Source organism: Trichoderma harzianum (assembly GCF_003025095.1).
Source record: "Trichoderma harzianum CBS 226.95 unplaced genomic scaffold M431scaffold_17, whole genome shotgun sequence".
Taxonomy (NCBI): domain Eukaryota; kingdom Fungi; phylum Ascomycota; class Sordariomycetes; order Hypocreales; family Hypocreaceae; genus Trichoderma; species Trichoderma harzianum.
Genome location: NW_020209265.1, coordinates 115,098 through 134,838, shown reverse-complemented (window position 1 = coordinate 134,838; position 19,741 = coordinate 115,098). Strand labels below are relative to the sequence as shown.

Here is a 19,741-nt window from a genome sequence, read left to right as displayed (position 1 = left end):
GAACCACCTCGCCATGTCAGAACGCATCAAACGCCGCAAATTAAACCCCGACTCAGAATCATCACCAAATCCCACCCCAGAACCATCATCAAACCACGACCCAGAAACCCTCCCAAACATAGAGCACATCCCCGAGAAAATCCTCCTCCAAATCATCGCCCATCTCCCCGGCCTTGACACCCTCTGGAACCTTCTCACCGCATCACCTCGCTCCCTCCGCCTCTTCAACGCCCAAGCACTCATCATCATTGAAAACATCTTCTCCAGCCCGAATTCCATTCTGCCGCCGAAAATCCAGGAAATCATCCGCGCTGTCATTCTCACGCGAGCCGGTGCTCTTCCGTTCAAGAGTCGCGATGAGTTACGCTACCAGTTTATACACCACAAAGTACCTATGCGTACAATCAAGGACAAGACATGCATCTCTTTTGGTCCCGATCGTTTAATAGCCGCGGATATACCTGTGTCAATTCTTCGATCCGTCGTTGCAACGGCGCACCACATATCAGCTCTTACGCATGCTTGTCTATCATTCTACCTCGGACAAGTCTACAACCCGAGTATTTTCGCACCGCAACATGCACAAACTCCACTACCTCTATACAAAATAAGAGGCTCCAATCCTCCCGAGAACGACAAAACCCCAGCTTGGCACCAAGTATTCGTTGGAACGCCTTACACAGTGGTTAATGCAGGACCACCAAGCTGGGTAGAAGAAATGCGTGCAACACGCGCCATGTGGCTCATCCAATTAGTAGGAGATGTACGCTCCTTCGTATTCTTCAACTTTAGCACATCAGGCTGGTCCTACGATGACATCAACTCGACATTCCCAACATGGGCCGACAGCTTCCTCCACGACGGCTCCATGATTAACACAGGTGAAGAGATACGGTCTGCGATAGAATACCTAGAAAAACTCGGCCTCCAAACAAAAAGCCAACCCTTCTACAAACTTCCCAAACTCCCCGCAGATGCCAAACCCGTCAACCCAGTAACACCCCTCCCAGACCCCTGCGAAGCAACCTGGGGCGGCATCGGCATCTGGTTCAACTACGGCCACAAAACCATCAAATTCCCTCCCACGCGCGAAGCCCGAAAACTCGCAAAGAGCCCGCAGCTCAGCTCAGCGTCTCTCCGAGGCCAGACGAGAGCCAGCCTCGAAAGCGAAGCACCTGCAATAATCCAGCTCCGACATTTCAGAGAGGGGAGATACGGTCTGCCGATTACAGAGGCGCGATTCGAGAGGTATCGGCCGTTTGGGCTGGCGTTTTGGGATAAACGGAGATTGCAGCTGTTGGGGCTTTTAGGGGAGGGGCAACAGAGTGAAAGGGATCTTGATTTTTACTGCTTTGCGTGGGAGAGTTTGCTGGATACTGAGTGGGTGAAGCATATCATGAGGGTGTTGAGACAGGGCGTTGCATTGGAGAATGAGACTGAGGGTGGTGCATCTATTGAATCTGATGAAGAGGAGGATTCTAATGATGAAGAGTGAGTATACGCAAACCATATAGCTGGCATCTACTGTGCTATGAAGCCATAGTTATTGTAGGATGTCATCCCTTTTGTCTGCTATACAAGCATTGTACACCGTACATTGTGCAACACCTTCACCTTCACCATCATCAACCAATCCATCACACAACTCACAACTCACAAGCACAGCACAATCATCCATCCATTCACAATTATGCCCCCCCAAAACCCCCACAAACACAAACACCAACATAAAAACTCCCCGTCAAAGTGGTCGCACACACTCATATGCAACCCCCACCCCCCCCTAAATCCACAAAGCCAGCGACATCCGAGCACCTCGCCACCATCCATGCACCTCCCACCCTCTCCATTGGCCGCCATCTCTCTTCTCACTATCTAAACGAAAAACTTCACGCTCTGCATGCCGTTCCGTTTCGTCACACCGCCAGTCCTTGTGTAACCCGAGAAAACGCGGGCAGGTCCATTAAGAGACGCCCGACTTGCCAGCTGCAGGGAGACATTGGAGAGCTGTAAATTACATGCATATCTGCCTTAATGGTGCAATTAGGCAGCGATAGTCTAGAACATGGCTCGTGAGATGCATTGCGCAGTAGCCTGGAAGCAGGTCAATCACAAAGCAAACTGACATGTGAAGCTTGAATAGCGAAGCAAATAGAGATAAGCATTTCCCAACGCCACCAACACCGGATGCGTGTTTCGCTAGTAAATGTTTCAATCTCAAGTATAATCCCAAATTCTCACAGTAATGCAACCCAAAAGTACCAAGAATGCGGGTGCGAACCCCGTGTCAATCTCACATTCTTTCAAAAAGTAAACATGATCCATCCAAAGAGGAGAAGATAAAACCCAAACATGAACAAAAGAAAAAAAATTGAACAATTATAAACGCCCAAGATTAAAAGGCGAGCCGTCTATATCACAATACCGCGCTGGCTCCAGCCTCCCTTGCCCTTCCAAGCCCACAAGAGCATAAAGCACGCCGCAATAACGCAAAGCCCCTCGGCCCAGAAAGTGGCTGCGTAACAATGCTTTCCGTAGCAAACAGAATCGTCCGACCCATCATTACCGCCGTCGCCATTGTCGTCACCAAAGAGTGACGGAGTGGTCGTGCGACGTGCCCCAGCTTCGTAGACTGCCGAGTAAACAAGACCCCAGAAAGTAGACCCAAAAGCAGGTAGCATGGCAATGATGCCGAAATTGGTAGCAAAGTTTTCAACGCCCCAGATAATAGTCACAATGAGCGGTGTCAAACTAAAGATGGCACCGTATCCGGCACCGACAAGGCCCGAGACAATCCAGAATCTGTCAGCATGGTTCTGGGCCGCGCCACTAGCAAGGAACAAAAGACCAATAGCGAGAAGAATGGCAAAAATGAGCATAAAGACAACACGAGAAATGGCAAAGCGCTTCAGTGGGGATGAAGGGCGCGAGGGAGCGACTTGAATGTGTTGCGTCTCTGGTGCCGGAGCCAGGATATCGGTCAAAGTGCCAATCATGAGCCGAGCAATGGTGCTGGTGATGCCAAAGACGGAAACGTGAGTAGCCGCCGAAGTCTTGTTGTTGAGGTCTTCGGTGATGGGCGGGGTGAGAGTCCCAATAACGGTGCCTAGGTTGTTGATAAAGGCTTCCCCGGGTCCAATCATGAGGAGGAAAGCCAAGGCGAATGGCCACATTGTGTGGTCAGTCAAGAAGCGGCGTGTCTCGGCGTTGAGAACCCAGTTCTTCTTCCATTTCGCATCGTCATCATCATCGCCCTCTGTATCATCATCTGCAGCATTCGCAGGAATCGCACCATAGCCAGCGTTGGACCGTCGGCTTTCAGATCGCGCAAGGAGAGAGCTTCCATCGAGAAGGCCGCTCTGCTCCAGCTCTTCGATGGCCTCCTCAATGAGGTCCTGCTCGTCGACAACCTTGAGGGTAAACACGCTGAGAATTCCAACGACAAACAGCAACACCGCTAGGAAGACGAAGAAGCGAAACACGTCGACATCGCCCTTGGACCCATCAGGGTTCTTCTCGTACAGGAATCGGCTGCCAAACTGGCTCAACCACATGCCGCTCAGGCCAAAGCCGGTGATGGGCATAGCCAGCGCCAATCCTCGGTATTTTCCCTTTCCAAAGTTCTTGGCACACGTCGACACGGAGCTGATGTACATGGCGCACGTGCCGGCGCCAATCATGATGAAGGCGAGCACCATGAGCGGATATGACCAGCCATTCTCGGCGCCATGAGACTTTCCCAGCGTGTTGTACTCGTAGTCCAGCTTCTTGTAGATGCCCGCTGCAAGCCCGTATCCGCCTCCAAACAGGAATGCCGACAGCAGGGCCAGCGGCGCAACGCCGACTCGGTCGCAGACGTAGCCCATGATGGAGATGGGCAGATACAGGGCCAGGGAGCTACCGATGGCGACGCCATTGACCTGGAACTGCGTGTAGTGCAATCGCGAGAGGAACTTTGGAGCGTAGAGCGAGAAGACGACGATGGAGCCTGCGCATAGGGCCGCAATGGTGGCCGCGATAAGAGAGATGAAGCGAACAATCTGCTTCGATCTTATCTGGCGGCGCCGAAGCGCAGGGTCGGAAATGCCCGACGATTCATCGCCCTCATCGTCGCTGGTAAGGACGGAAGAGCGGTCATCATCGTCAAGGGCCGTAGGAGCAGTCGGATAGATGAAGCGCTGGTGATCGGAGGTAGCCGAGGTCGGCATTGCGCGTGATGGATGGGGAGGAGGGCCACGACAGCAGCAAGAGGGAATTGATTCAGTAGGATTGAATGGGGGATAATTAATTGTTTCGCATCCTTGAACTGAAGCTAAAGAACAGATGAGGAGTGAATGAAAGAAGAAGAAGAAGAAAAGAAGGAAAAGGGGGCCGCAAATAGAAGAGCGGAAGAGGAAGAGTGACGATCGGATAGCAGGGAAAAGAGATGGAGAGGACAAAGGGTGGCGATAGGAATCATAGAAGAGTCATAGCTAGGTGAGATAGCTCTTATCGGCGATAGCGCGGTTCGGAAGTGAGTGCTGAAAGTCTGGGGTCATGGGCCCTGGAGTGGCACACCGCGGGCCCCGTAGCGTCTCCAGCGGTGGGGCCTCGAGGCTGTCAGGGGCTTTGCTCCAGCGGATCTGGCTGATGCTACAGCGGGTGCGGGTCCCTAGCTGATAAGGGGATGATCATGGGCATGGACAGTAATGCAGCCATCCATCACCTGAACATTATGGCGACATCAAAGGATGACCTCAATTATATGTAAATGTACATCATAGAAGAGCCGAGGTATAAAACAGGAAAGCCAAGATTAAATCTTAAGAAACACAAACAAAAAGAAACACATTTTCCACCTAAAATAATCCCAGCATCTGTCTTTTTTAAATGCCCGCAGAAATCCTCCAATATGACCGTTTCGCCATGATACTCCCGTACGCACGCAATACTAAATGTCCCTTGCTTCCAAGCTTGATTCAAGATTTTTTCCCAACCTGCTCCGTGCAAAATATGCCAAGTCCAATCATTCATGCCACATAGTCTCAATTACATGTCGTCATTTGCCCCTCGTTTATGAGCAGCATTTCATGCCGCATCAGTGTCCCACGAAATCTTCTCCAGGCTTGTAACCTTTCTTGTATCCCACGAGCCGAGCAGCCTCGGCGGTTCAATCCGCTCTCCCTGGATGGGCCAGGGCGGATTCTTGGAGTACTCAGGCACGCCATCCTCATCCGTGCTTACTATACCGGGAAGATCGATTTCGTCGTTGCATGTGAGCAGCATGTATCCCTGGCCGGTTGTGATGATGAGGAAATCATTGTCCACAAAGATTCTCCGCGCAAAGCCAATCTCAAACATGTAGCCTGCGATATCCGACCGATGGCGTAGACTTGCAGCATCGAGCTCACTAATGCGTGGGCATCCGTGCTCATTAGAGGGGCTGGCCACCAGCCACTGCATACCGTACGAGTAGTGTCTGCTGACCAGGTACTCGTCGAACCAGGTAATGACGAACTGATCTTCCCATACACACAAGTCAAAGTGTTTCACCGTTGGTGGGTACGGCCTCCGGCGACTCTCATACTTGTTTTGTGCAAACGACTCGGTGAGGACATTGAAGCAGATGCAGAGCCATTCGGGATTCTTTTTGTTATCCTCTTCTTCCCAGGGGGCGCCTTCTTTGAGGAGCACAAATTGGACAATCCCAATGGCGTAGCCACCGTAATTATCAATCTTATGGCATGAAAGCGTTAGGCGCATGGCCGGACACGAGTGCCGACTGTCGGGGTGTCGCCGGTAGCCTGGCAGGGAGAGTGAAGTCTCGAATCGAGCCACAGGAACGCCGCGGTCAAACTTGATGATGACGATGGTGTGGATGCGGGAGTCTACAGAATGGCAGCACATGGTTAGCACTTGAGGCACATGAGCCAACTAACAACACCTTACACTTACCTGGCAGTGGAGGCGAGTTTAGCCATCCTGCAAAGACAATGTCTGTGTCCGTTGGATGAAACATGACGCCGGGCACGCCTCCCAGGTCCTTTTCCCAGCCATTGGGCTGATGAAAGTGCTCGCCGTGGTCAATCTCTAGTTCATAGGCAGTGTCACTCCAGCCCCATATGACAACATGTCCCTGCTTGGTCACAAACGCCACCATGTCCCCCTGGGCGTAGCACTGCGCAAACTTGCCGGGGAGGACGACGTTTTTAGAAAGCCGGTTCTCCAGGTGAAAGACAGTTCTAGCAGCCAAATGTTAGTAGATGAAAGTTGAACCTCAAAAATGAGAAGAGGTGCGTGTAACGTACATGGTTTGTCCGTTGTCCGGTAAGTTTCTGTCCCGGTACGAAGGTGCACTTGATGCCAGGATGACGAGGCTGTCGGTGACGGCCTGTAGCTGCAGCGGCCTTCCCGAGACGAAGTCGACACCGAAGCTGAAGCGAGCCCTCTCCCGGGTGTACAAGTCGTCGACAAAGAGGTGACAGTTGTCCGGCTGCCAGGCCATCTTGCCATTAGAGTAGCAGATGGTCAGAGGCGCGAAGCCAAAGTCGACCTTGCGCAAGTCACCAAGCTGACGGCTCGGCGGCGCCTCTTCGCTGCTGATGAAGTAATCAGAGCTCCAGCCCACATCCCACGAGACAAATGATCGCTTGCTGCGGCTAATGAAGTGCTTCCGCAGATAGCGCTTGGCCGAGGCCAGAAACAGTTCGTGACGATCTGGCACGTCGCCGCCGTAGAGCTCCAAGAGGCCGGGGAAGAAGCGCCGGCACAAAAACGTCGAAACGACCCCCTGCGTCCAGGCCTCGCGCCAGTCCTTGCTGACCAAGAAGCAGTTGAGCACGTCCTGCAGCCGCAGATGAGGCACAATGGAGGCAAAGACCTCTGGCGGCAGTTCTCTCAGGCCGGCGAAGCCCTCCATCTTGACGTGGCCGTCGCGGAAGCGGTTCCGGATGTAGAGCAGGTCCCAGGGCGAGAGGCTGTCGAGAAAGACGTCGAGCGACTCTCTCCGGCGGCTAGGCTTGGAGCTCGGCACTACGAAGCGGTGCTTTGACTGGTTCTGCTTGAGCTTGAGCTGCTGCGTGTCTGCCAGGGGTAAGAAGGAAGACGGCGAAGATGACGGAGAGGGAGACGGCGAAGAGGACGGGGACGAAGGCGAAGGCGAAGGCGGAAGAGAAGTCATGGTTATTGCATCATGATACTCCGGGGTCACAATAAAGAGAGAGACACAGAGAGAGTCAAAGTAGGGTGTCGGAAGCTGAGTCAAAATGAAATTAAACAGCAGCAAGGGAACAGAACCAATCCCCCGCCACGGAAATTGGGCAAAATGAAGAGGCAGAGGAAATGTTTGAGACAAGTAAGCACAAAGACGGGACAGAAGATGGTAGAGGGGGGAAAAAATAAGAAAAATGAGAAAAAGAAGGAAAAGGGAAAAATGATGGATGAGCTGAGAAGCCTCGTTAAGCCGCCTGCCGAAGTTGAGACTGAGCAGCGCAGTAGGAGTACATGCGCAGTACCGACGGAAGTGGTGGGCGCGAGAGGCCGATGCGGTGCGGGAGAGTGTCACGTGTGGGTATCGGTACCGTACGATGCGTTAGCGGGTGCTGTACTCGCTGTGGCCTTTTTTGCTGCAAACCAACAGAACGCAAACGGTAGAAGAGGAGATGAGAGAAGAAGACAAGAGAAGAGAAGAGAGAGTGGATGAATTAATCAACAAAAATTAGTTACTAATAGCATCAGTATTGAGAGTAGTAATATTAATATTAATTAATAGTTCGCTCGACAGGCACAGGCCTTTACATCTGCTCACCGAACTTGGCTTTTTGCTTGGCTTTGGGCGGGAACAGGGTCCGGTCGAAGAGGGGTACAAGCCTTCAATATCCATGTTATGCAAGTCCTCGCCCAATGGCCCCAAGTACAGCGCAAGACACGCCTATAACAGCCTGAGATGCAGCAAGTAATCCACCCGGGCAGACAAATTGATATCATTGGAATCCATACCATGCATCAACCCATTGGATGGATCAATTACATTGGATGTCCTGCGCTGAACTGCACTGTAAGAAAGAGGCTTCAAAGCAAAGCAAAGGCAAAGCAGCGTCAAATCCATCCATTCTTTGATACGTGGTTCCACTGCCACGGGCTGGATCCCTGCCAAGATCAGATAAGCTGCGCGCCCTTGCGTCTTCCTCCACTTTTTTCCCTCTCACGATGCTTCTACTGTGGGATGCGGTGCGGACAGTCGTTGGCGGGCTTACAGTACAGTACAGTTGTAGCTGTGATCGGCACAGCTGCCTTACGGGGGGTTCGGGATCGTCCGCGTCTGGAATGAAGCTGGCTTCACTTTTGGCTGTGATGAGCGGTGCCAATATTTGGCGCCTCTATTGGCATTTCACTAGCTGGTGGTGATGGATGGATGGAGCTGAAGAGCCGCACGCTCATATGTAGTATTGATCTGACTTACCCCGGGTTTTGTGTTACCGCTACGGCTGATCCCTAGTAATAATAGATTGATTGAGATGTTGGCAATAGTTCGTCCGCTAGTCATGACACAAACAAATACAGCTGCAGTGGCCATCTCGAATTTATGCCGGCATTGTGCAAACCTCGACCATCCATCTCGGATGCAGAAAGACGCCCTCTCTCCCCTCCCATCGTCCAAGACATGCAGCCCAGGCAATTAAACAATGCCAGCCCCAGTACATACAGTAGTCCCGCCTAAATGCCGCGTAGTAGTCGTAGAAGACAGAGAGAGCGAGAGAGTACAGAGTATGTACTCGTAGAACCCAAAGGAAGAATGACGAAAAGAAACGACCAAAAGACTGAAAATCGTACGATCTCCACGCCTCCCCCAGCCGTGATTCGCTCGCTCATCAACCACCCGTCCGGTAATACTCCTCCACGCCCTGCCACCAGCTCTTGATCCCTGCCACGTCCAGCCACGACATGTCCCACGGGTCCTCAAACCACCACCGCCTGTCCCTGTCGCCGCCGTTGTTGTTGTTGTTGCCGCCGTTGTTGTTGTTGTTGCCGCCGTTGTTGTTGTTGTTGCCGCCGTTGTTGTTGTTGTTGCCGCCGTTGTTGTTGTTGTTGCCGCCGTTGTTGTTGTTGTTGCCGCCGTTGTTGTTGTTGTTGCCGCCGTTGTTGTTGTTGTTGCCGCCGTCGCTGGCGTACTTCTTGAGGCTGCCCCCGTCGAACCGGTGGTTCTTGACGCCCACCAGCAGCACGGCGCTGCCCACCCGCGGCGTGAACCCGTCCGGGTCCAGAAACACCGTCAGGTGCACCTGCTTGGCCGTCGACGGGTCGGCGATGCGTGCCGTGCGCTGCCTGCCCGGCGCCAGGTGCGACGGCTCCACGGGCGACAGCGAGGCGACAATCGCCAGCACGTTGACCGACCAGTTCTGCGCGTAGGGGAGATGCGGGATCAGCCGCAGCGTCGTGAGCTTGAGGGGCGCCTGGCGGTCGTGCCAGTCCTTGGCCAAGGCAATTGGCTGCTGCTGCTGCTGCTGTTGCTGTTGCGACTTTTCGCTGGCCGCTGCCGCTGCCGTCGTCGTCTCCCTTGCGTTGCTGGATGCAGCCGGCTTCTTGGGCGTCGTTTTCCGCGCTGGAAATGTGCGGGCTTCAAAGGCCTCGAACGCGTTCTCCAGGTCGTCCTCGTCGTCGTCCTCGTCGTCGTCGTCCAGGGGTCTCGGGGTCTGGGCCTTGCCTTTGTCTTGGAATCTGGCCTTGGTGGGAGTCTGGACTGAGGGCGAGGCTTGCGGGTCTGCGAATCGGACAACGCCTCGTCTTGGCCTGGATGCCTTTGGCGTCGTCGTCTGTGCCTCTTCCGATGCCGTCCCCTGGCTCTCTCGTGCGAGTTGCTCGTCTGTGCTCACCTTGCCTGTGACCACGGCTGGCTGTTGAGCATCCCCAGCATCCTCAGCATCTGCGGCGCCTTTGCCCTTTTCATGCCGACGCCACATTGCCATATATGACTCGTTCCATCCAGCCGTCTCCAGCTCGTTGACAATCAGATACACCATGCCCTTTTCGTCATCCTTCTCTCTCTTTTCCCTCTCGTCTTCCTCCTCGTCTTCCTCCTCCCCTTGGTCAAAGAGATTCTGCCCATCGGCCTCAGGCTCCTCGAACCGCATAACAAAGTCCCCCACTCTCACGCAGCATCCGACAAATACATCTTTCTTTTCCACTAGGTCAAACATGTCGGGGTGCAGCAGGGCCTGGATGCACAGCTCGCCGTCCCCCAGCACCAATCTGACAGCGTGAGAGTCATCGTCTTCGGGCGTCGCAGCCGGCACTGGAATCACATCGATGCCCTCGACAATGAAGATGGAGCCTGATATGCAGCGGCGAGTGCTGAGCATCTGCCTAATCAGTGGCTGAAGCGTGAATGGCTCCTGGCTGGGAGCAGTTGTTATGGCGGCAGGATTGAGGCGAGCCATGGTTTCACACCACTTTTGCGCTGTGGCATCTTTGCAGAGGAGAAGCCCGAGGTTTATTTGCCGCCGCAGGTTGCGAAAGGCATTCTCGAGGCCTGTATAGACTCGTAAATTCACGATCCAGAGTGTAAATTAAAAATCCGTAGTGCAACGTGCCACCCAACCAACCCAAGGGCGACGGCTCCGTAGCTAAAAGCACGATAATGCATCTATCCGAGTTTGTCTCAATCGGGGCATTCCTACCATCTCCACCGAAAATGAAGGAGCAATGAAACTCAGTGTTGATGATACTACTATCTTGGGATCATTACCCTAATCCTTTTTATCCAGCAAAGAGACGGCTTCAGCGCCATGAGTCACCCAGAAATATTCCAAAAGGAGCTGGAAACAGCGTTTGGGGCCCTCCTCCAGGCCTCCAAATTAAGCCAGCTCATCATCTCCTCTCAGGATAAAGGCACCATCACAAAGGACGACTTTAGCCCCGTCACCATTGCGGACTTTGCCATCCAGGCTCTCCTGATTTCCACCTTTAAAGATGCATTTCCCGAAGACACCTTTGTAGGAGAAGAGGATGCTGCCGATTTGCGAGCCAACGAGGCATTAATGAACCGTGTCTGGGACCTTCTCAACACCATTGCCCAGGATGAAGACACTCAGAGGGGCGCCTGCAGGCTACCCCAGACTAAGGACCAGATGTGTGATCTGATCGACCAGGCGGGCATGAGCCATCCAGGGGGGGCGGGATCTGGCAGGGTTTGGGTGTTTGATCCCATTGACGGCACCAAGACATATCTGAGGGGCGAGCTGTACGCCATCAACATCGGTCTGATTATCGACGGCAAGCAGACTCTGGGGGTTATCGGATGTCCCAATCTGTCATTACATCACAAGGGACCCCTTCGCAATAGCGATATTGATCCTGAGGGCAAAGGCTGCATTGTATATGCCATCAAGGGCCATGGCGCCTTTGCGAGGTCTTTGCAAAGTGGATCTCAAGATGTCAAGCAGCTACCTAAGCAGCCCGCAACACAGGACCTCAGCTTCGTCACATGCACCGGTCTCGTCGATTCAGCCTTGGACGGTGTTCACGAAGTGGTTGCGGAGCGTCTGGGAGTCGCTTTTCCAGGAAGCGATCTTGTGCCCTGGGTCCTTCGCTGGGCTGCCATGGCTCTTGGTATCGGCAACACGACTGTCTGGGTGTATAAGCGCCGAGACAGATTTGCGAAATCCTGGGACCATTCAGGTGCAATGCTTCTCTTTGAAGAGACGGGTGGCAAGATTACAGACGTGCATGGCAAAGATATTGACTTGTCGGCTGGAAGAAAGCTGAGTGCCAACTTTGGATTTGTGGCTGCGCCGGTAGCAGCCCATGATAGAGTACTACAGGCGGTCCACGATGTATTAAAAGAGCAAGGAAGAGATGCGTTTTTGTAATGAATGTAAATCGTATAGTGTAAAATAGGAAAAGCGGAAGGGTGGCATTGCGAATATTACTGTATCACGTCTGAATTGGGAGACTTATACAAGGTTGTTATTACATCCATTATCTATCAACAGATATATAGACTACAGGAGTAGGGTCGACACTGCGACCTACTTGGTATACACGCCATGGCTGACGGCGTGATATCCCTTCTTTCCAACTATCTCGACCAACTCGCTGCGCCAATCCTCACCGCGAGCCAACTTCTCAATAATCCCTGCAAACGTGTATTCGGGTTCCCAGCCGAGTTCTCGGACAGCTTTTCCCGAGTCGTACACCCTATCCATGCGATCCAAGTAGCTCCATCCTTTCTCACGAAACACTGCTGCAGCTGCGGGAACTACTTTGTCAAACACTTCTCCTGGATTTCTGTCCAGGGCAGCCAGCGTCTCTGGATCATTTGAGAATGGCGGCGGCGCACTAATAATATACTTCGACCATCCGATTTGTCTTGCCTTGTCCATGGCGCATACCGTTGCCGAAACAATGTCCTTGATATCACAACGACGGTACGCCATCTCCAAGACCTTGAGATTGTCGTCGCTCATCGCATTACGCCGATCTTCATCGTCATCTTCCTCTGGAAAGAAGCGACTCACACGAAGAACCAGTATCGGAAGGTTATGCTGCTTGTGGAAGAGCTGACAAACATCTTCGGCCGCAATTTTTGTCACTCCATAGATGTTTTTGGGAATGGGAACGACCGTCTCGTCGATCCAAGCTGCGGGGGAGCCTGGTTTGGGGCTGAGCGCCGAGCCAAAAGCGCTGGTGGTGCTGAAGAAGACGAAGCTTTTGATTTGATCGCCGAGTTTGGCTGCTTCTTCGAGAAGTACGAGAGTTCCTGCAATGTTTGTCTGGACGAAGTCGTTTTTGGTGTGAGATCCGACGTGAGGTTTGTGGAGAGTCGCCGTGTGGAGGACGTGCTTGATTGGGTATTTTTGGAAGATGCCGGCGATGAGGGGCTCGTCTGTTATTGAGCCGACGCAAGTAGTTGTTGGAGAAGCGAGGATGTCGATTCCAATTGGCTTGAAGCCGAGTGATGGAAGAGTTATCATGAGGGCATGACCCAAATGTCCGGCGGAGCCTGTGACAAGGACATCATATTGGGCGTCTGTAGAAAGCTGCATATTGGCACGCTTATTCTTTACAATATATAACGGTTAATAAAGAAAAAAGGAGAGAAAAATAACGAGAGGCTAGAGATTTTCTCAGATTAAATATTAGACTCAACGTATATACATGTTTGACACACGAAATCACAAGTTGAAAATCGTTTGTTCCGATATTGTCGCCAAGAATTTAGAGTGGTGGGGTGCGTTGAGGGGATGCGGCGAATGAGTCGAGAAGCCGGCCACGTTAGTCTAGAAGAGGCAAAAAATGAAGACGGCGAAGAGAGACGTGGTTAGAGCAATAATGAGCGTTTAGCTTGATTCACAAAGAATGGGGATGAGCGTTAATTTGGTCTTGGCCAGATGTGGAAATAATGAAAATTGAAGTAATAAGGACAGACCGGTTATCGGATCAGGAGATTGGATCATAGAGAGACAAGTCACGTAAGGCCGTGATGACGTGAAGATTCTAACGCTGGTTAAAGGCGATGTTAAACGTTTAGGCCGAGATGAAGCATGATGACTCTAATTTTTGGGTGCTGTCAATTATGTTTGGGTTGAAAGGAAGGTGATGTTGAATTGCGATCGTGAGTCTAATATGCTCGAAGTAAATAGAAGAAAATCACAAAGTAGCGTGAGAATTCCAGTTTCTTCAATACAATACCCAGCATTTGACTATTCTACCTTGATGGGATGCAAGCTGTTTCTTTCTATCTATTCCCACTATCTATGAGTCACATGAACTACTTACTTGGTAAATAACCCAATCTGAAACAGTAGGTATCTGATCCTGAACAAAATGAGACTTTTAACTCACATTCAGTGGCCTGCAGGCAAAAGTCTTTCGACAAATGCGCAAATCCTCACTATTATCTCTTGACAACATCCCCGGCCATCCTAATTCTCACACGCACCACGATGCCAAATCCCGTCAATGTCTCCCATAACCCAAACTCGTTTTCCTTTCTAAACGTGACTTCTTCAGCTTTGGCAGTCATCACCACGTCATCTTTGGGCTCCTCAACCGCGGGGGCTGCTGGCCGGACTGGTTCGTCGGATTTCTTGAACAAACCCCAAATACCAGATTTCTTGCTACTGTTGGCTTGACTGGCGCATCGATCCCTAATCGATTGCGTGTTTCTGGGAGCAGGGGCGGGTCGTTGAGGTTGCAGATGCTTCGCAAGTCGCCGCGCCATGTCTTCGTTTTCCCACCAAAGTGAGGGACGTCTCTCATCATCATCACCCTCCGACCGTGACGACAGAGTGTAGCCATCTGCTTTCTTCTTCGTTTGGCCGTCGCCTTTCTTTGTATTCTCGCGCACGCGAATCAACGTCCTAAATTCGCCCGCGCGCTTTTCATCCTCGTCGCTAAACTTCCAGCTCTCGCCGATCGCTGCATCGGGCACAAACGTCGCTTCCGCAAGCCTCGGCGTCGGATGGATCTCTGAAATCGAGGACAAGAAATCTTCCATGTAGGGCACGATGAGTGATAATACGTAGCTGTCGCGATCATCCCTGGCCGATGCTCGAGCAGCTTGTGAGGTGCTGATTTCGCTTCGGAGACCGGCTACGTGAGACGAGAATATGGACGAAGGCCTTGCGTCTGAGACCTGGACTGAGGCGCTGCTGGCTGGATTCACAATCGGCGAGTATGGAGGTGGAAGATCGTTTCCATCTTCCATGCGAAATTGATCTTCCATGGTAGGAGAAAATGACTAGTGGTAGCTGCGATACAGCTACACGTCAATCACAAGTATTTGATGTCTGCAGGTAAAAGTGATGTTGATAAAGTTACAATGTTCAAGCAGACTGTCGCTGCGGCTGAACACTAACACACTCAAAGTGAGGCGGCTTAGCGCCGAGGGAGAAATCCGCCTTAGAGAACATAGCCTTTGTTTGCATTGCCGTTGCCTTTAACTCCCGCTTTATTTACAATCAGCCTAACGAGGCGTAGTGCAAGTATTGCTCAGAGGCTTAAACCGCACTGTATTTGACATAGATTAGTATCTCTTGTACCTATCTGATCTTTTTACTTTCATGCCGTCACCTTACTATTAAGTGCCAATTTCTCTCTCTCAAGAGTGCCCAATTTCCTATGTGAAGTTCTCTTCTAGATACAATTTTTTTTTTCATCGTCATCATGATCGCAGGGGTTGATCTAGATCAGAGGCATAAACATCTTACCTAGACAGCATGCGTGGAGAATACTTATGTGACTGTTAAATGCTTAAAGGAGTAACTGCTCTACTGTTGCTGTGTCAATTACCTGGTGCCTGATGGTCTCTTTTGACACTTCACCCTTCACTAGTTGATCATTCTTATTCAAGAGTGCTACCCACAAATTGACCTTCTATAGCGCTCATATCGAAGATTTGTGGCTCAGGTCGACAAACATAACCTAGGTACCTACCTAAATGAATAACCTCAATCCTCCTCATTTTCATCTACAACATGACTCGTCCATGTGAAAAAAACCTGTGCTGATTAGATTAACTATAAGATAGCACACCCCATCTCCGACGATATCATCAATGGCTGCAATTATAACTAGCATTCCGAATACATTATATACCACGGATTTCCTAGTTTCTTATAAGAAGCGACTGACGCAATGCGATATCTAAAACCTTCATACAACTATAGTGGCTGGGCAATCTCGTTTGCTTCCCATACCTCATCTTGTTGAAAAATGGGTTTTAATATAAAATATATTCAGCATGTCTATCTGATTCTGTTAGTGTCTTCCAACATCCGAATGATTGCATTGCTCGACGCAAGGTTCCCTTGAATGAACTGAGCAATACGTTTGTTTCGAACAAATCCACTCCTCGTATCATCTTCCAACCTCTCAAGCTCTGCCTTTAGATTATCTCTCCTAATCTTAGCAGCTTCCCGTGGTGCGAACCTGCATCCACCTACAAAGTTAGGATCAGCACCGTATATGAGCAGTAGGTCTGCTAGTTTGTCGTTCGACCAGTTAATGGCGAATAATAGTGGTGTCTTAGAAGTAAGGTTAATGACTCTGCCACGAATTTCCTTCAATAAGATTGACTCACAGTCTATTCAATTCGTGAAGGTTAGCACATCTAATGGATATATCAACAATATATATAGCTTGATTGCATTCGCTTACAGGCTATAATCTCAATGTTAGTTATATTAATTGTATCGATATCTAGGTACGATAGTAGAATAGCTCTACTCGGTACAATGGAAGGTAACCAACTTCAATGCTGTAATATCGGAATACTGAACGTAAGGAGACTCTGTATGCTTACCTCGTGCGGAAAGAGATCAATTCCCCAAGGCGTGCGGAATATGTTCTGGACGTCGAAGAGTGGTATGTCAACTATCAAATACGATTAGTTAGATTGCGGATGTATGTATATTGCTCACCCTGTAAGTGTAATCCACTCTCACTCCGCCTTTCAGTAGCATCTCAACCATATGGGAATCTATCGCGGCCAGTCGGGAATCTATCGCGGCCAGATGGGAATCTATCGAAGGAATAAACCTTTGCATAGCAAAAATCAAAGGGGTTTTGCCATCATCATCGCTCTTGTTTATGTCAGCTCCTCTCTCTATCAGTAACTCGATAATGTTGGGTTTTCCCTCTTCGACGGCCAACATTAAAGGGGTTCTGCCATAACGATCGCTGTTGTTGATATCAGCTCCTCTCTCTACCAGTAACTCGATAATATTGGTTTTTCCCTTTTCGACGGCCGACATTAAAGGGGTTCTGCCATAACGACCGCCCTTATTGATATCAGCTCCCCTCTCTATCAGTAACTCGATAATATTGGTTTTTCCCTCTTCGACGGCCGACATTAAAGGGGTTCTGCCATAGCGATCGCTCTTGTTGATATCAGCTCCCCTCTCTACCAGTAACGTAATAATGTTTGTTTTCCCCTGTTTGGTGGCCAAAACGATAAGACTGACGCCTTCGTCATCTATCGCTTCTGGATCAGCACCGCTATCGAGCAGTCGCTTGACAACGGGGTCGTGGTCGTGCTTCATGGCAGACAAAATTAATTCGCGGCGAATCTTATCTACCGAATCAGGCTGTGCTCCTCTCATTAACTCGTTTGTTATTTCCTCATGTCCATAGCAAAGAGCGTAGGATATTGGCGTTCCTCCAATACTATCCACCACGTCCACGCGGGCACCTGCTTTGACTAATATCTGGACGATAGTCATATGTCCATTCCATGCAGCATAGAACAATGCTGTTCGGCCATATCTGTCTTTTATATTGATATTTGCACCTTTTGAGATCGATAAGCGAATAGCGGTTTTGAAAGCTTTTTTCGCATGGGCTTTTACACCTTTTGAGAATGTTTGACGCGTTGCCTTTTTGAGAGCTTCTTTTGCATGAACTTTGGGGCCCTTGATTAATAACTGCACAACCTCATCAAATCCGTTCTCTGATGCTAAAGAGAGTGCCGTACGTTGATGTGATTCGTCGACAGAATCCATTGCAGTATCAGGTGATTCGATCAGCTGCCTTACAATCATCTCAAGTCCAAAGTTGGAGGCGATCATAAGTTTCGTAAACTTTAAGGGGGCGTCTCTGTGTATATTTGTCCAATAAATCTCGAACCAAGTTGGACAACGGTCTGGTGTGACATTACAAAGTTGGTGTAGCTGCTCCAGGATTTCGTTTTGTTCGATATCAGACTCTCGGAAATGTCTTGCCCAATTTTTTGCGGAATAGTCCAGAAATAAATTATCGCGGACGTAGTCAGTTAATATTTCAGCGGATGACCGAGGTTTGATTATATTGAAAAGTAGATGCCAAATGCAAATTTCGCACATGATGCGATGAGACCTAACGGGTACAAATGAGAATTTCCAGGTGAGATTATTGCGAAGGTCCTGGCCCATAAGACTGTCCCGGTGGACTAAAAATTCTTTCGCTGTCTGATGTAGGAGATAAATTTTCCCACCTGTGATGTTTATGAAGAGGCCGCAGAGGTCTCTGATGTACTTGCTCACGCGATCGGGAGGTCTCAGAGCTAGATCTTCGTAGGACTTATGGTCCTCCCGAATTAACAGTGCCAGGTCCATCTCAGCGAGTGTCAAAGGCCGTTCAGCCGCTACTACAATGTGTAACAGCTTTCTAGTTTCTTTCACATTTGTGCTCTTAGCTAGAATCTTGTCGTAAGCCTCATCAACTGTTCGTGGAAGAAAAGAAATGGCGTCGCGAATCTCAGCTTTGTTGATCTTGTTTCTTATCTCAGTTTCAATCCATTTCAGTGTGAGATGAACCCATAAATATGTCCGATTAGGGATAGCTTCAAGCTCTTGTAAAAGGACCTTCTCCTCCTCTGGTGTAAGGCGAAGATTTGATTGAATGCGAGTGACGCTGTCCTTTATATAGAGGCTGATTTCTGCGGCAATCTTTTCTCCTTCGGCATCGCCATTCAAGTGGATCACAGGGCATTCCTGTCTGTCGAAAGGTGTGATCAAGTCCCGTCGGATTGCGTCATAGGGACGACTAGTTATCAGAAACTTTAAATTGACATTCTTTTTGGTGTCACCGCTTGTGCCATGGAATTCGCGCAGGATTTTTGCAAGATCTTGCCGTTCTTGATCTACACATTCATCGAATGCATCGAGGATGCAGACAATCTCGCCCGCGTTTTCTTCCCGTGTGACCATAGTTAAGATATCCCAGAGCTCCCAAAGCTCATAGTATGAATTGGCAGGAGGCGCTTTGTAAGACCTGAACCGCTTTATAATCTCGGTAGATAGGAGATTCTTGTTTTGCCTAAAGAGTTGATGCAATATGCAGCTAAGGGCACCTTTCGCGCTCCTCTGATCCTCAAAGTCATCCTTGAAGAAAAAGTAGCAGGTGGTTCTTTTGTCTGTGGCTTCGAGTTCGTCGACCAGACATTTAGCCAGGACTGACTTTCCACATCCGGGGTTTGCGGATACCCAGAGTATAGAAGAAGACGTACTGTCTCGCCAGTGGCGAAACACGTCATGATTTATAAACCATTCGCAGGTTCCTGGGACACGGTCAGGATTTCGATCTTTTCCCTGTAGATATGGTGATGTGTAAAGGGCCCGTAGTAGTTCCTCTCGAGCGTCATCTGATTTTGATATGTTCAGTTAGTCGTTAATATGAACCTTTAATTTACACAGTAGAAATGTTTTTTTATACCAAGATTAGGAAGTGTTCCGTTAAAATTAATGGTGTTACCACTGCCATTGATAATTTGGTGCCCTTGACCGCTATAGTGATGCTGATGGCCTGTTGCATTGGTGCCAATACGCTGAGCAAAGTGACTCCCATTGTCATGTTCCATCTTAGCCTTTGTAAGGGCTAACGCTTGTTCCATTGAGGAGCGACAAGATAATCCTTGGCCTCCGAGCTGCGTCTCCCCGCCGCCACCTAAACTCGTAGAATATTCCATGAGGAGGAATGACACTGTCACATAAGAGTTGTATAGACTGTGTTTAGGGAATCAAGAGACGGGTGGCCTACGAAATACGCCGATGCCTGATATGACAACAAAAGAAGAGAGAGGATTAAATAGATGCGGTGCGGGGATGAAGAGGCTGCGTCGGCTAAGGTCCCAATACAACACCCGATGGACATGTACAAGACTCGTGTTACATTCATCTAGCGGAGTCGGGGTTATTGGGAGTGTGTGGGGCTACCTGAAGGATCACCCCTCTCCAATAGTTCATACTGCCTGGTTCTATCAGGGAAGATGGTGGCTGGGAAGTTT

General features: G+C 50.1%; 8 protein-coding genes across 8 annotated transcripts; 2 read left to right on the top strand and 6 right to left on the bottom strand.

Moving 5' to 3' along the window:
* Nucleotides 1–13: 13 nt before the first annotated feature.
* Nucleotides 14–1,495, top strand: M431DRAFT_486573 (hypothetical protein; the record flags this gene model as incomplete). The annotated part of the gene is made up of 1 exon (XM_024916399.1): nucleotides 14–1,495. The coding sequence occupies one exon, from the start codon at nucleotides 14–16 to the stop codon at nucleotides 1,493–1,495; it is 1,482 nt and encodes a 493-aa protein (XP_024769247.1).
* Nucleotides 1,496–2,411: 916 nt separating this feature from the next.
* On the bottom strand, nucleotides 2,412–4,208 carry M431DRAFT_486572 (hypothetical protein; the record flags this gene model as incomplete). Its single annotated transcript, XM_024916398.1, has 1 exon — nucleotides 2,412–4,208. One exon carries the CDS (start codon nucleotides 4,206–4,208, stop codon nucleotides 2,412–2,414), a length of 1,797 nt encoding a protein of 598 aa, XP_024769246.1.
* Nucleotides 4,209–5,067: 859 nt separating this feature from the next.
* M431DRAFT_97353 (hypothetical protein) lies at nucleotides 5,068–7,159 on the bottom strand (the record flags this gene model as incomplete). The annotated part of the gene is made up of 3 exons (XM_024924924.1): nucleotides 5,068–5,867; nucleotides 5,935–6,221; nucleotides 6,288–7,159. 3 exons carry the CDS (start codon nucleotides 7,157–7,159, stop codon nucleotides 5,068–5,070), a joined length of 1,959 nt encoding a protein of 652 aa, XP_024769245.1.
* A 1,180-nt stretch (nucleotides 7,160–8,339) lies between these two features.
* On the bottom strand, nucleotides 8,340–8,701 carry M431DRAFT_270263 (hypothetical protein). The gene has a single exon (XM_024913943.1). The coding sequence runs from the start codon at nucleotides 8,552–8,554 to the stop codon at nucleotides 8,372–8,374; it is 183 nt and encodes a 60-aa protein (XP_024769244.1). The 5' UTR covers nucleotides 8,555–8,701; the 3' UTR covers nucleotides 8,340–8,371.
* A 148-nt stretch (nucleotides 8,702–8,849) lies between these two features.
* M431DRAFT_97148 (hypothetical protein) lies at nucleotides 8,850–10,415 on the bottom strand (the record flags this gene model as incomplete). The annotated part of the gene is made up of 2 exons (XM_024924905.1): nucleotides 8,850–8,958; nucleotides 9,151–10,415. 2 exons carry the CDS (start codon nucleotides 10,413–10,415, stop codon nucleotides 8,850–8,852), a joined length of 1,374 nt encoding a protein of 457 aa, XP_024769243.1.
* Nucleotides 10,416–10,763: 348 nt separating this feature from the next.
* Nucleotides 10,764–11,846, top strand: M431DRAFT_486569 (hypothetical protein; the record flags this gene model as incomplete). Its single annotated transcript, XM_024916397.1, has 1 exon — nucleotides 10,764–11,846. One exon carries the CDS (start codon nucleotides 10,764–10,766, stop codon nucleotides 11,844–11,846), a length of 1,083 nt encoding a protein of 360 aa, XP_024769242.1.
* A 159-nt stretch (nucleotides 11,847–12,005) lies between these two features.
* Nucleotides 12,006–14,704, bottom strand: M431DRAFT_500038 (hypothetical protein; the record flags this gene model as incomplete). The annotated part of the gene is made up of 2 exons (XM_024917879.1): nucleotides 12,006–13,037; nucleotides 13,919–14,704. 2 exons carry the CDS (start codon nucleotides 14,702–14,704, stop codon nucleotides 12,006–12,008), a joined length of 1,818 nt encoding a protein of 605 aa, XP_024769241.1.
* Nucleotides 14,705–16,643: 1,939 nt separating this feature from the next.
* On the bottom strand, nucleotides 16,644–19,534 carry M431DRAFT_270473 (hypothetical protein). Its single transcript, XM_024913944.1, has 5 exons — nucleotides 19,171–19,534; nucleotides 17,453–19,099; nucleotides 17,330–17,380; nucleotides 16,902–17,269; nucleotides 16,644–16,806 (listed from the first exon to the last, which is right to left on the bottom strand). Exons 1-5 carry the CDS (start codon nucleotides 19,421–19,423, stop codon nucleotides 16,771–16,773), a joined length of 2,355 nt encoding a protein of 784 aa, XP_024769240.1. The 5' UTR covers nucleotides 19,424–19,534; the 3' UTR covers nucleotides 16,644–16,770.
* Between the last annotated feature and the right edge of the window lie 207 nt (nucleotides 19,535–19,741).

What these genes read in the sequence shown, in the direction of transcription:
- M431DRAFT_270263 (XM_024913943.1), bottom strand. Translation starts at nt 8,554, where the DNA reads ATGGCCACTGCAGCTGTATTTGTTTGTGTCATGACTAGCGGACGAACT.
- M431DRAFT_270473 (XM_024913944.1), bottom strand. Translation starts at nt 19,423, where the DNA reads ATGGAATATTCTACGAGTTTAGGTGGCGGCGGGGAGACGCAGCTCGGA. An exon ending in CGGAACACTTCCTAATCTTG is followed by an intron (nt 19,100 to 19,170) that starts GTATAAAAAAAC and finishes TATCAAAATCAG; the next exon opens with ATGACGCTCGAGAGGAACTA. An exon ending in GCGTCAAACATTCTCAAAAG is followed by an intron (nt 17,270 to 17,329) that starts GTGTAAAAGCCC and finishes CGATCTCAAAAG; the next exon opens with GTGCAAATATCAATATAAAA.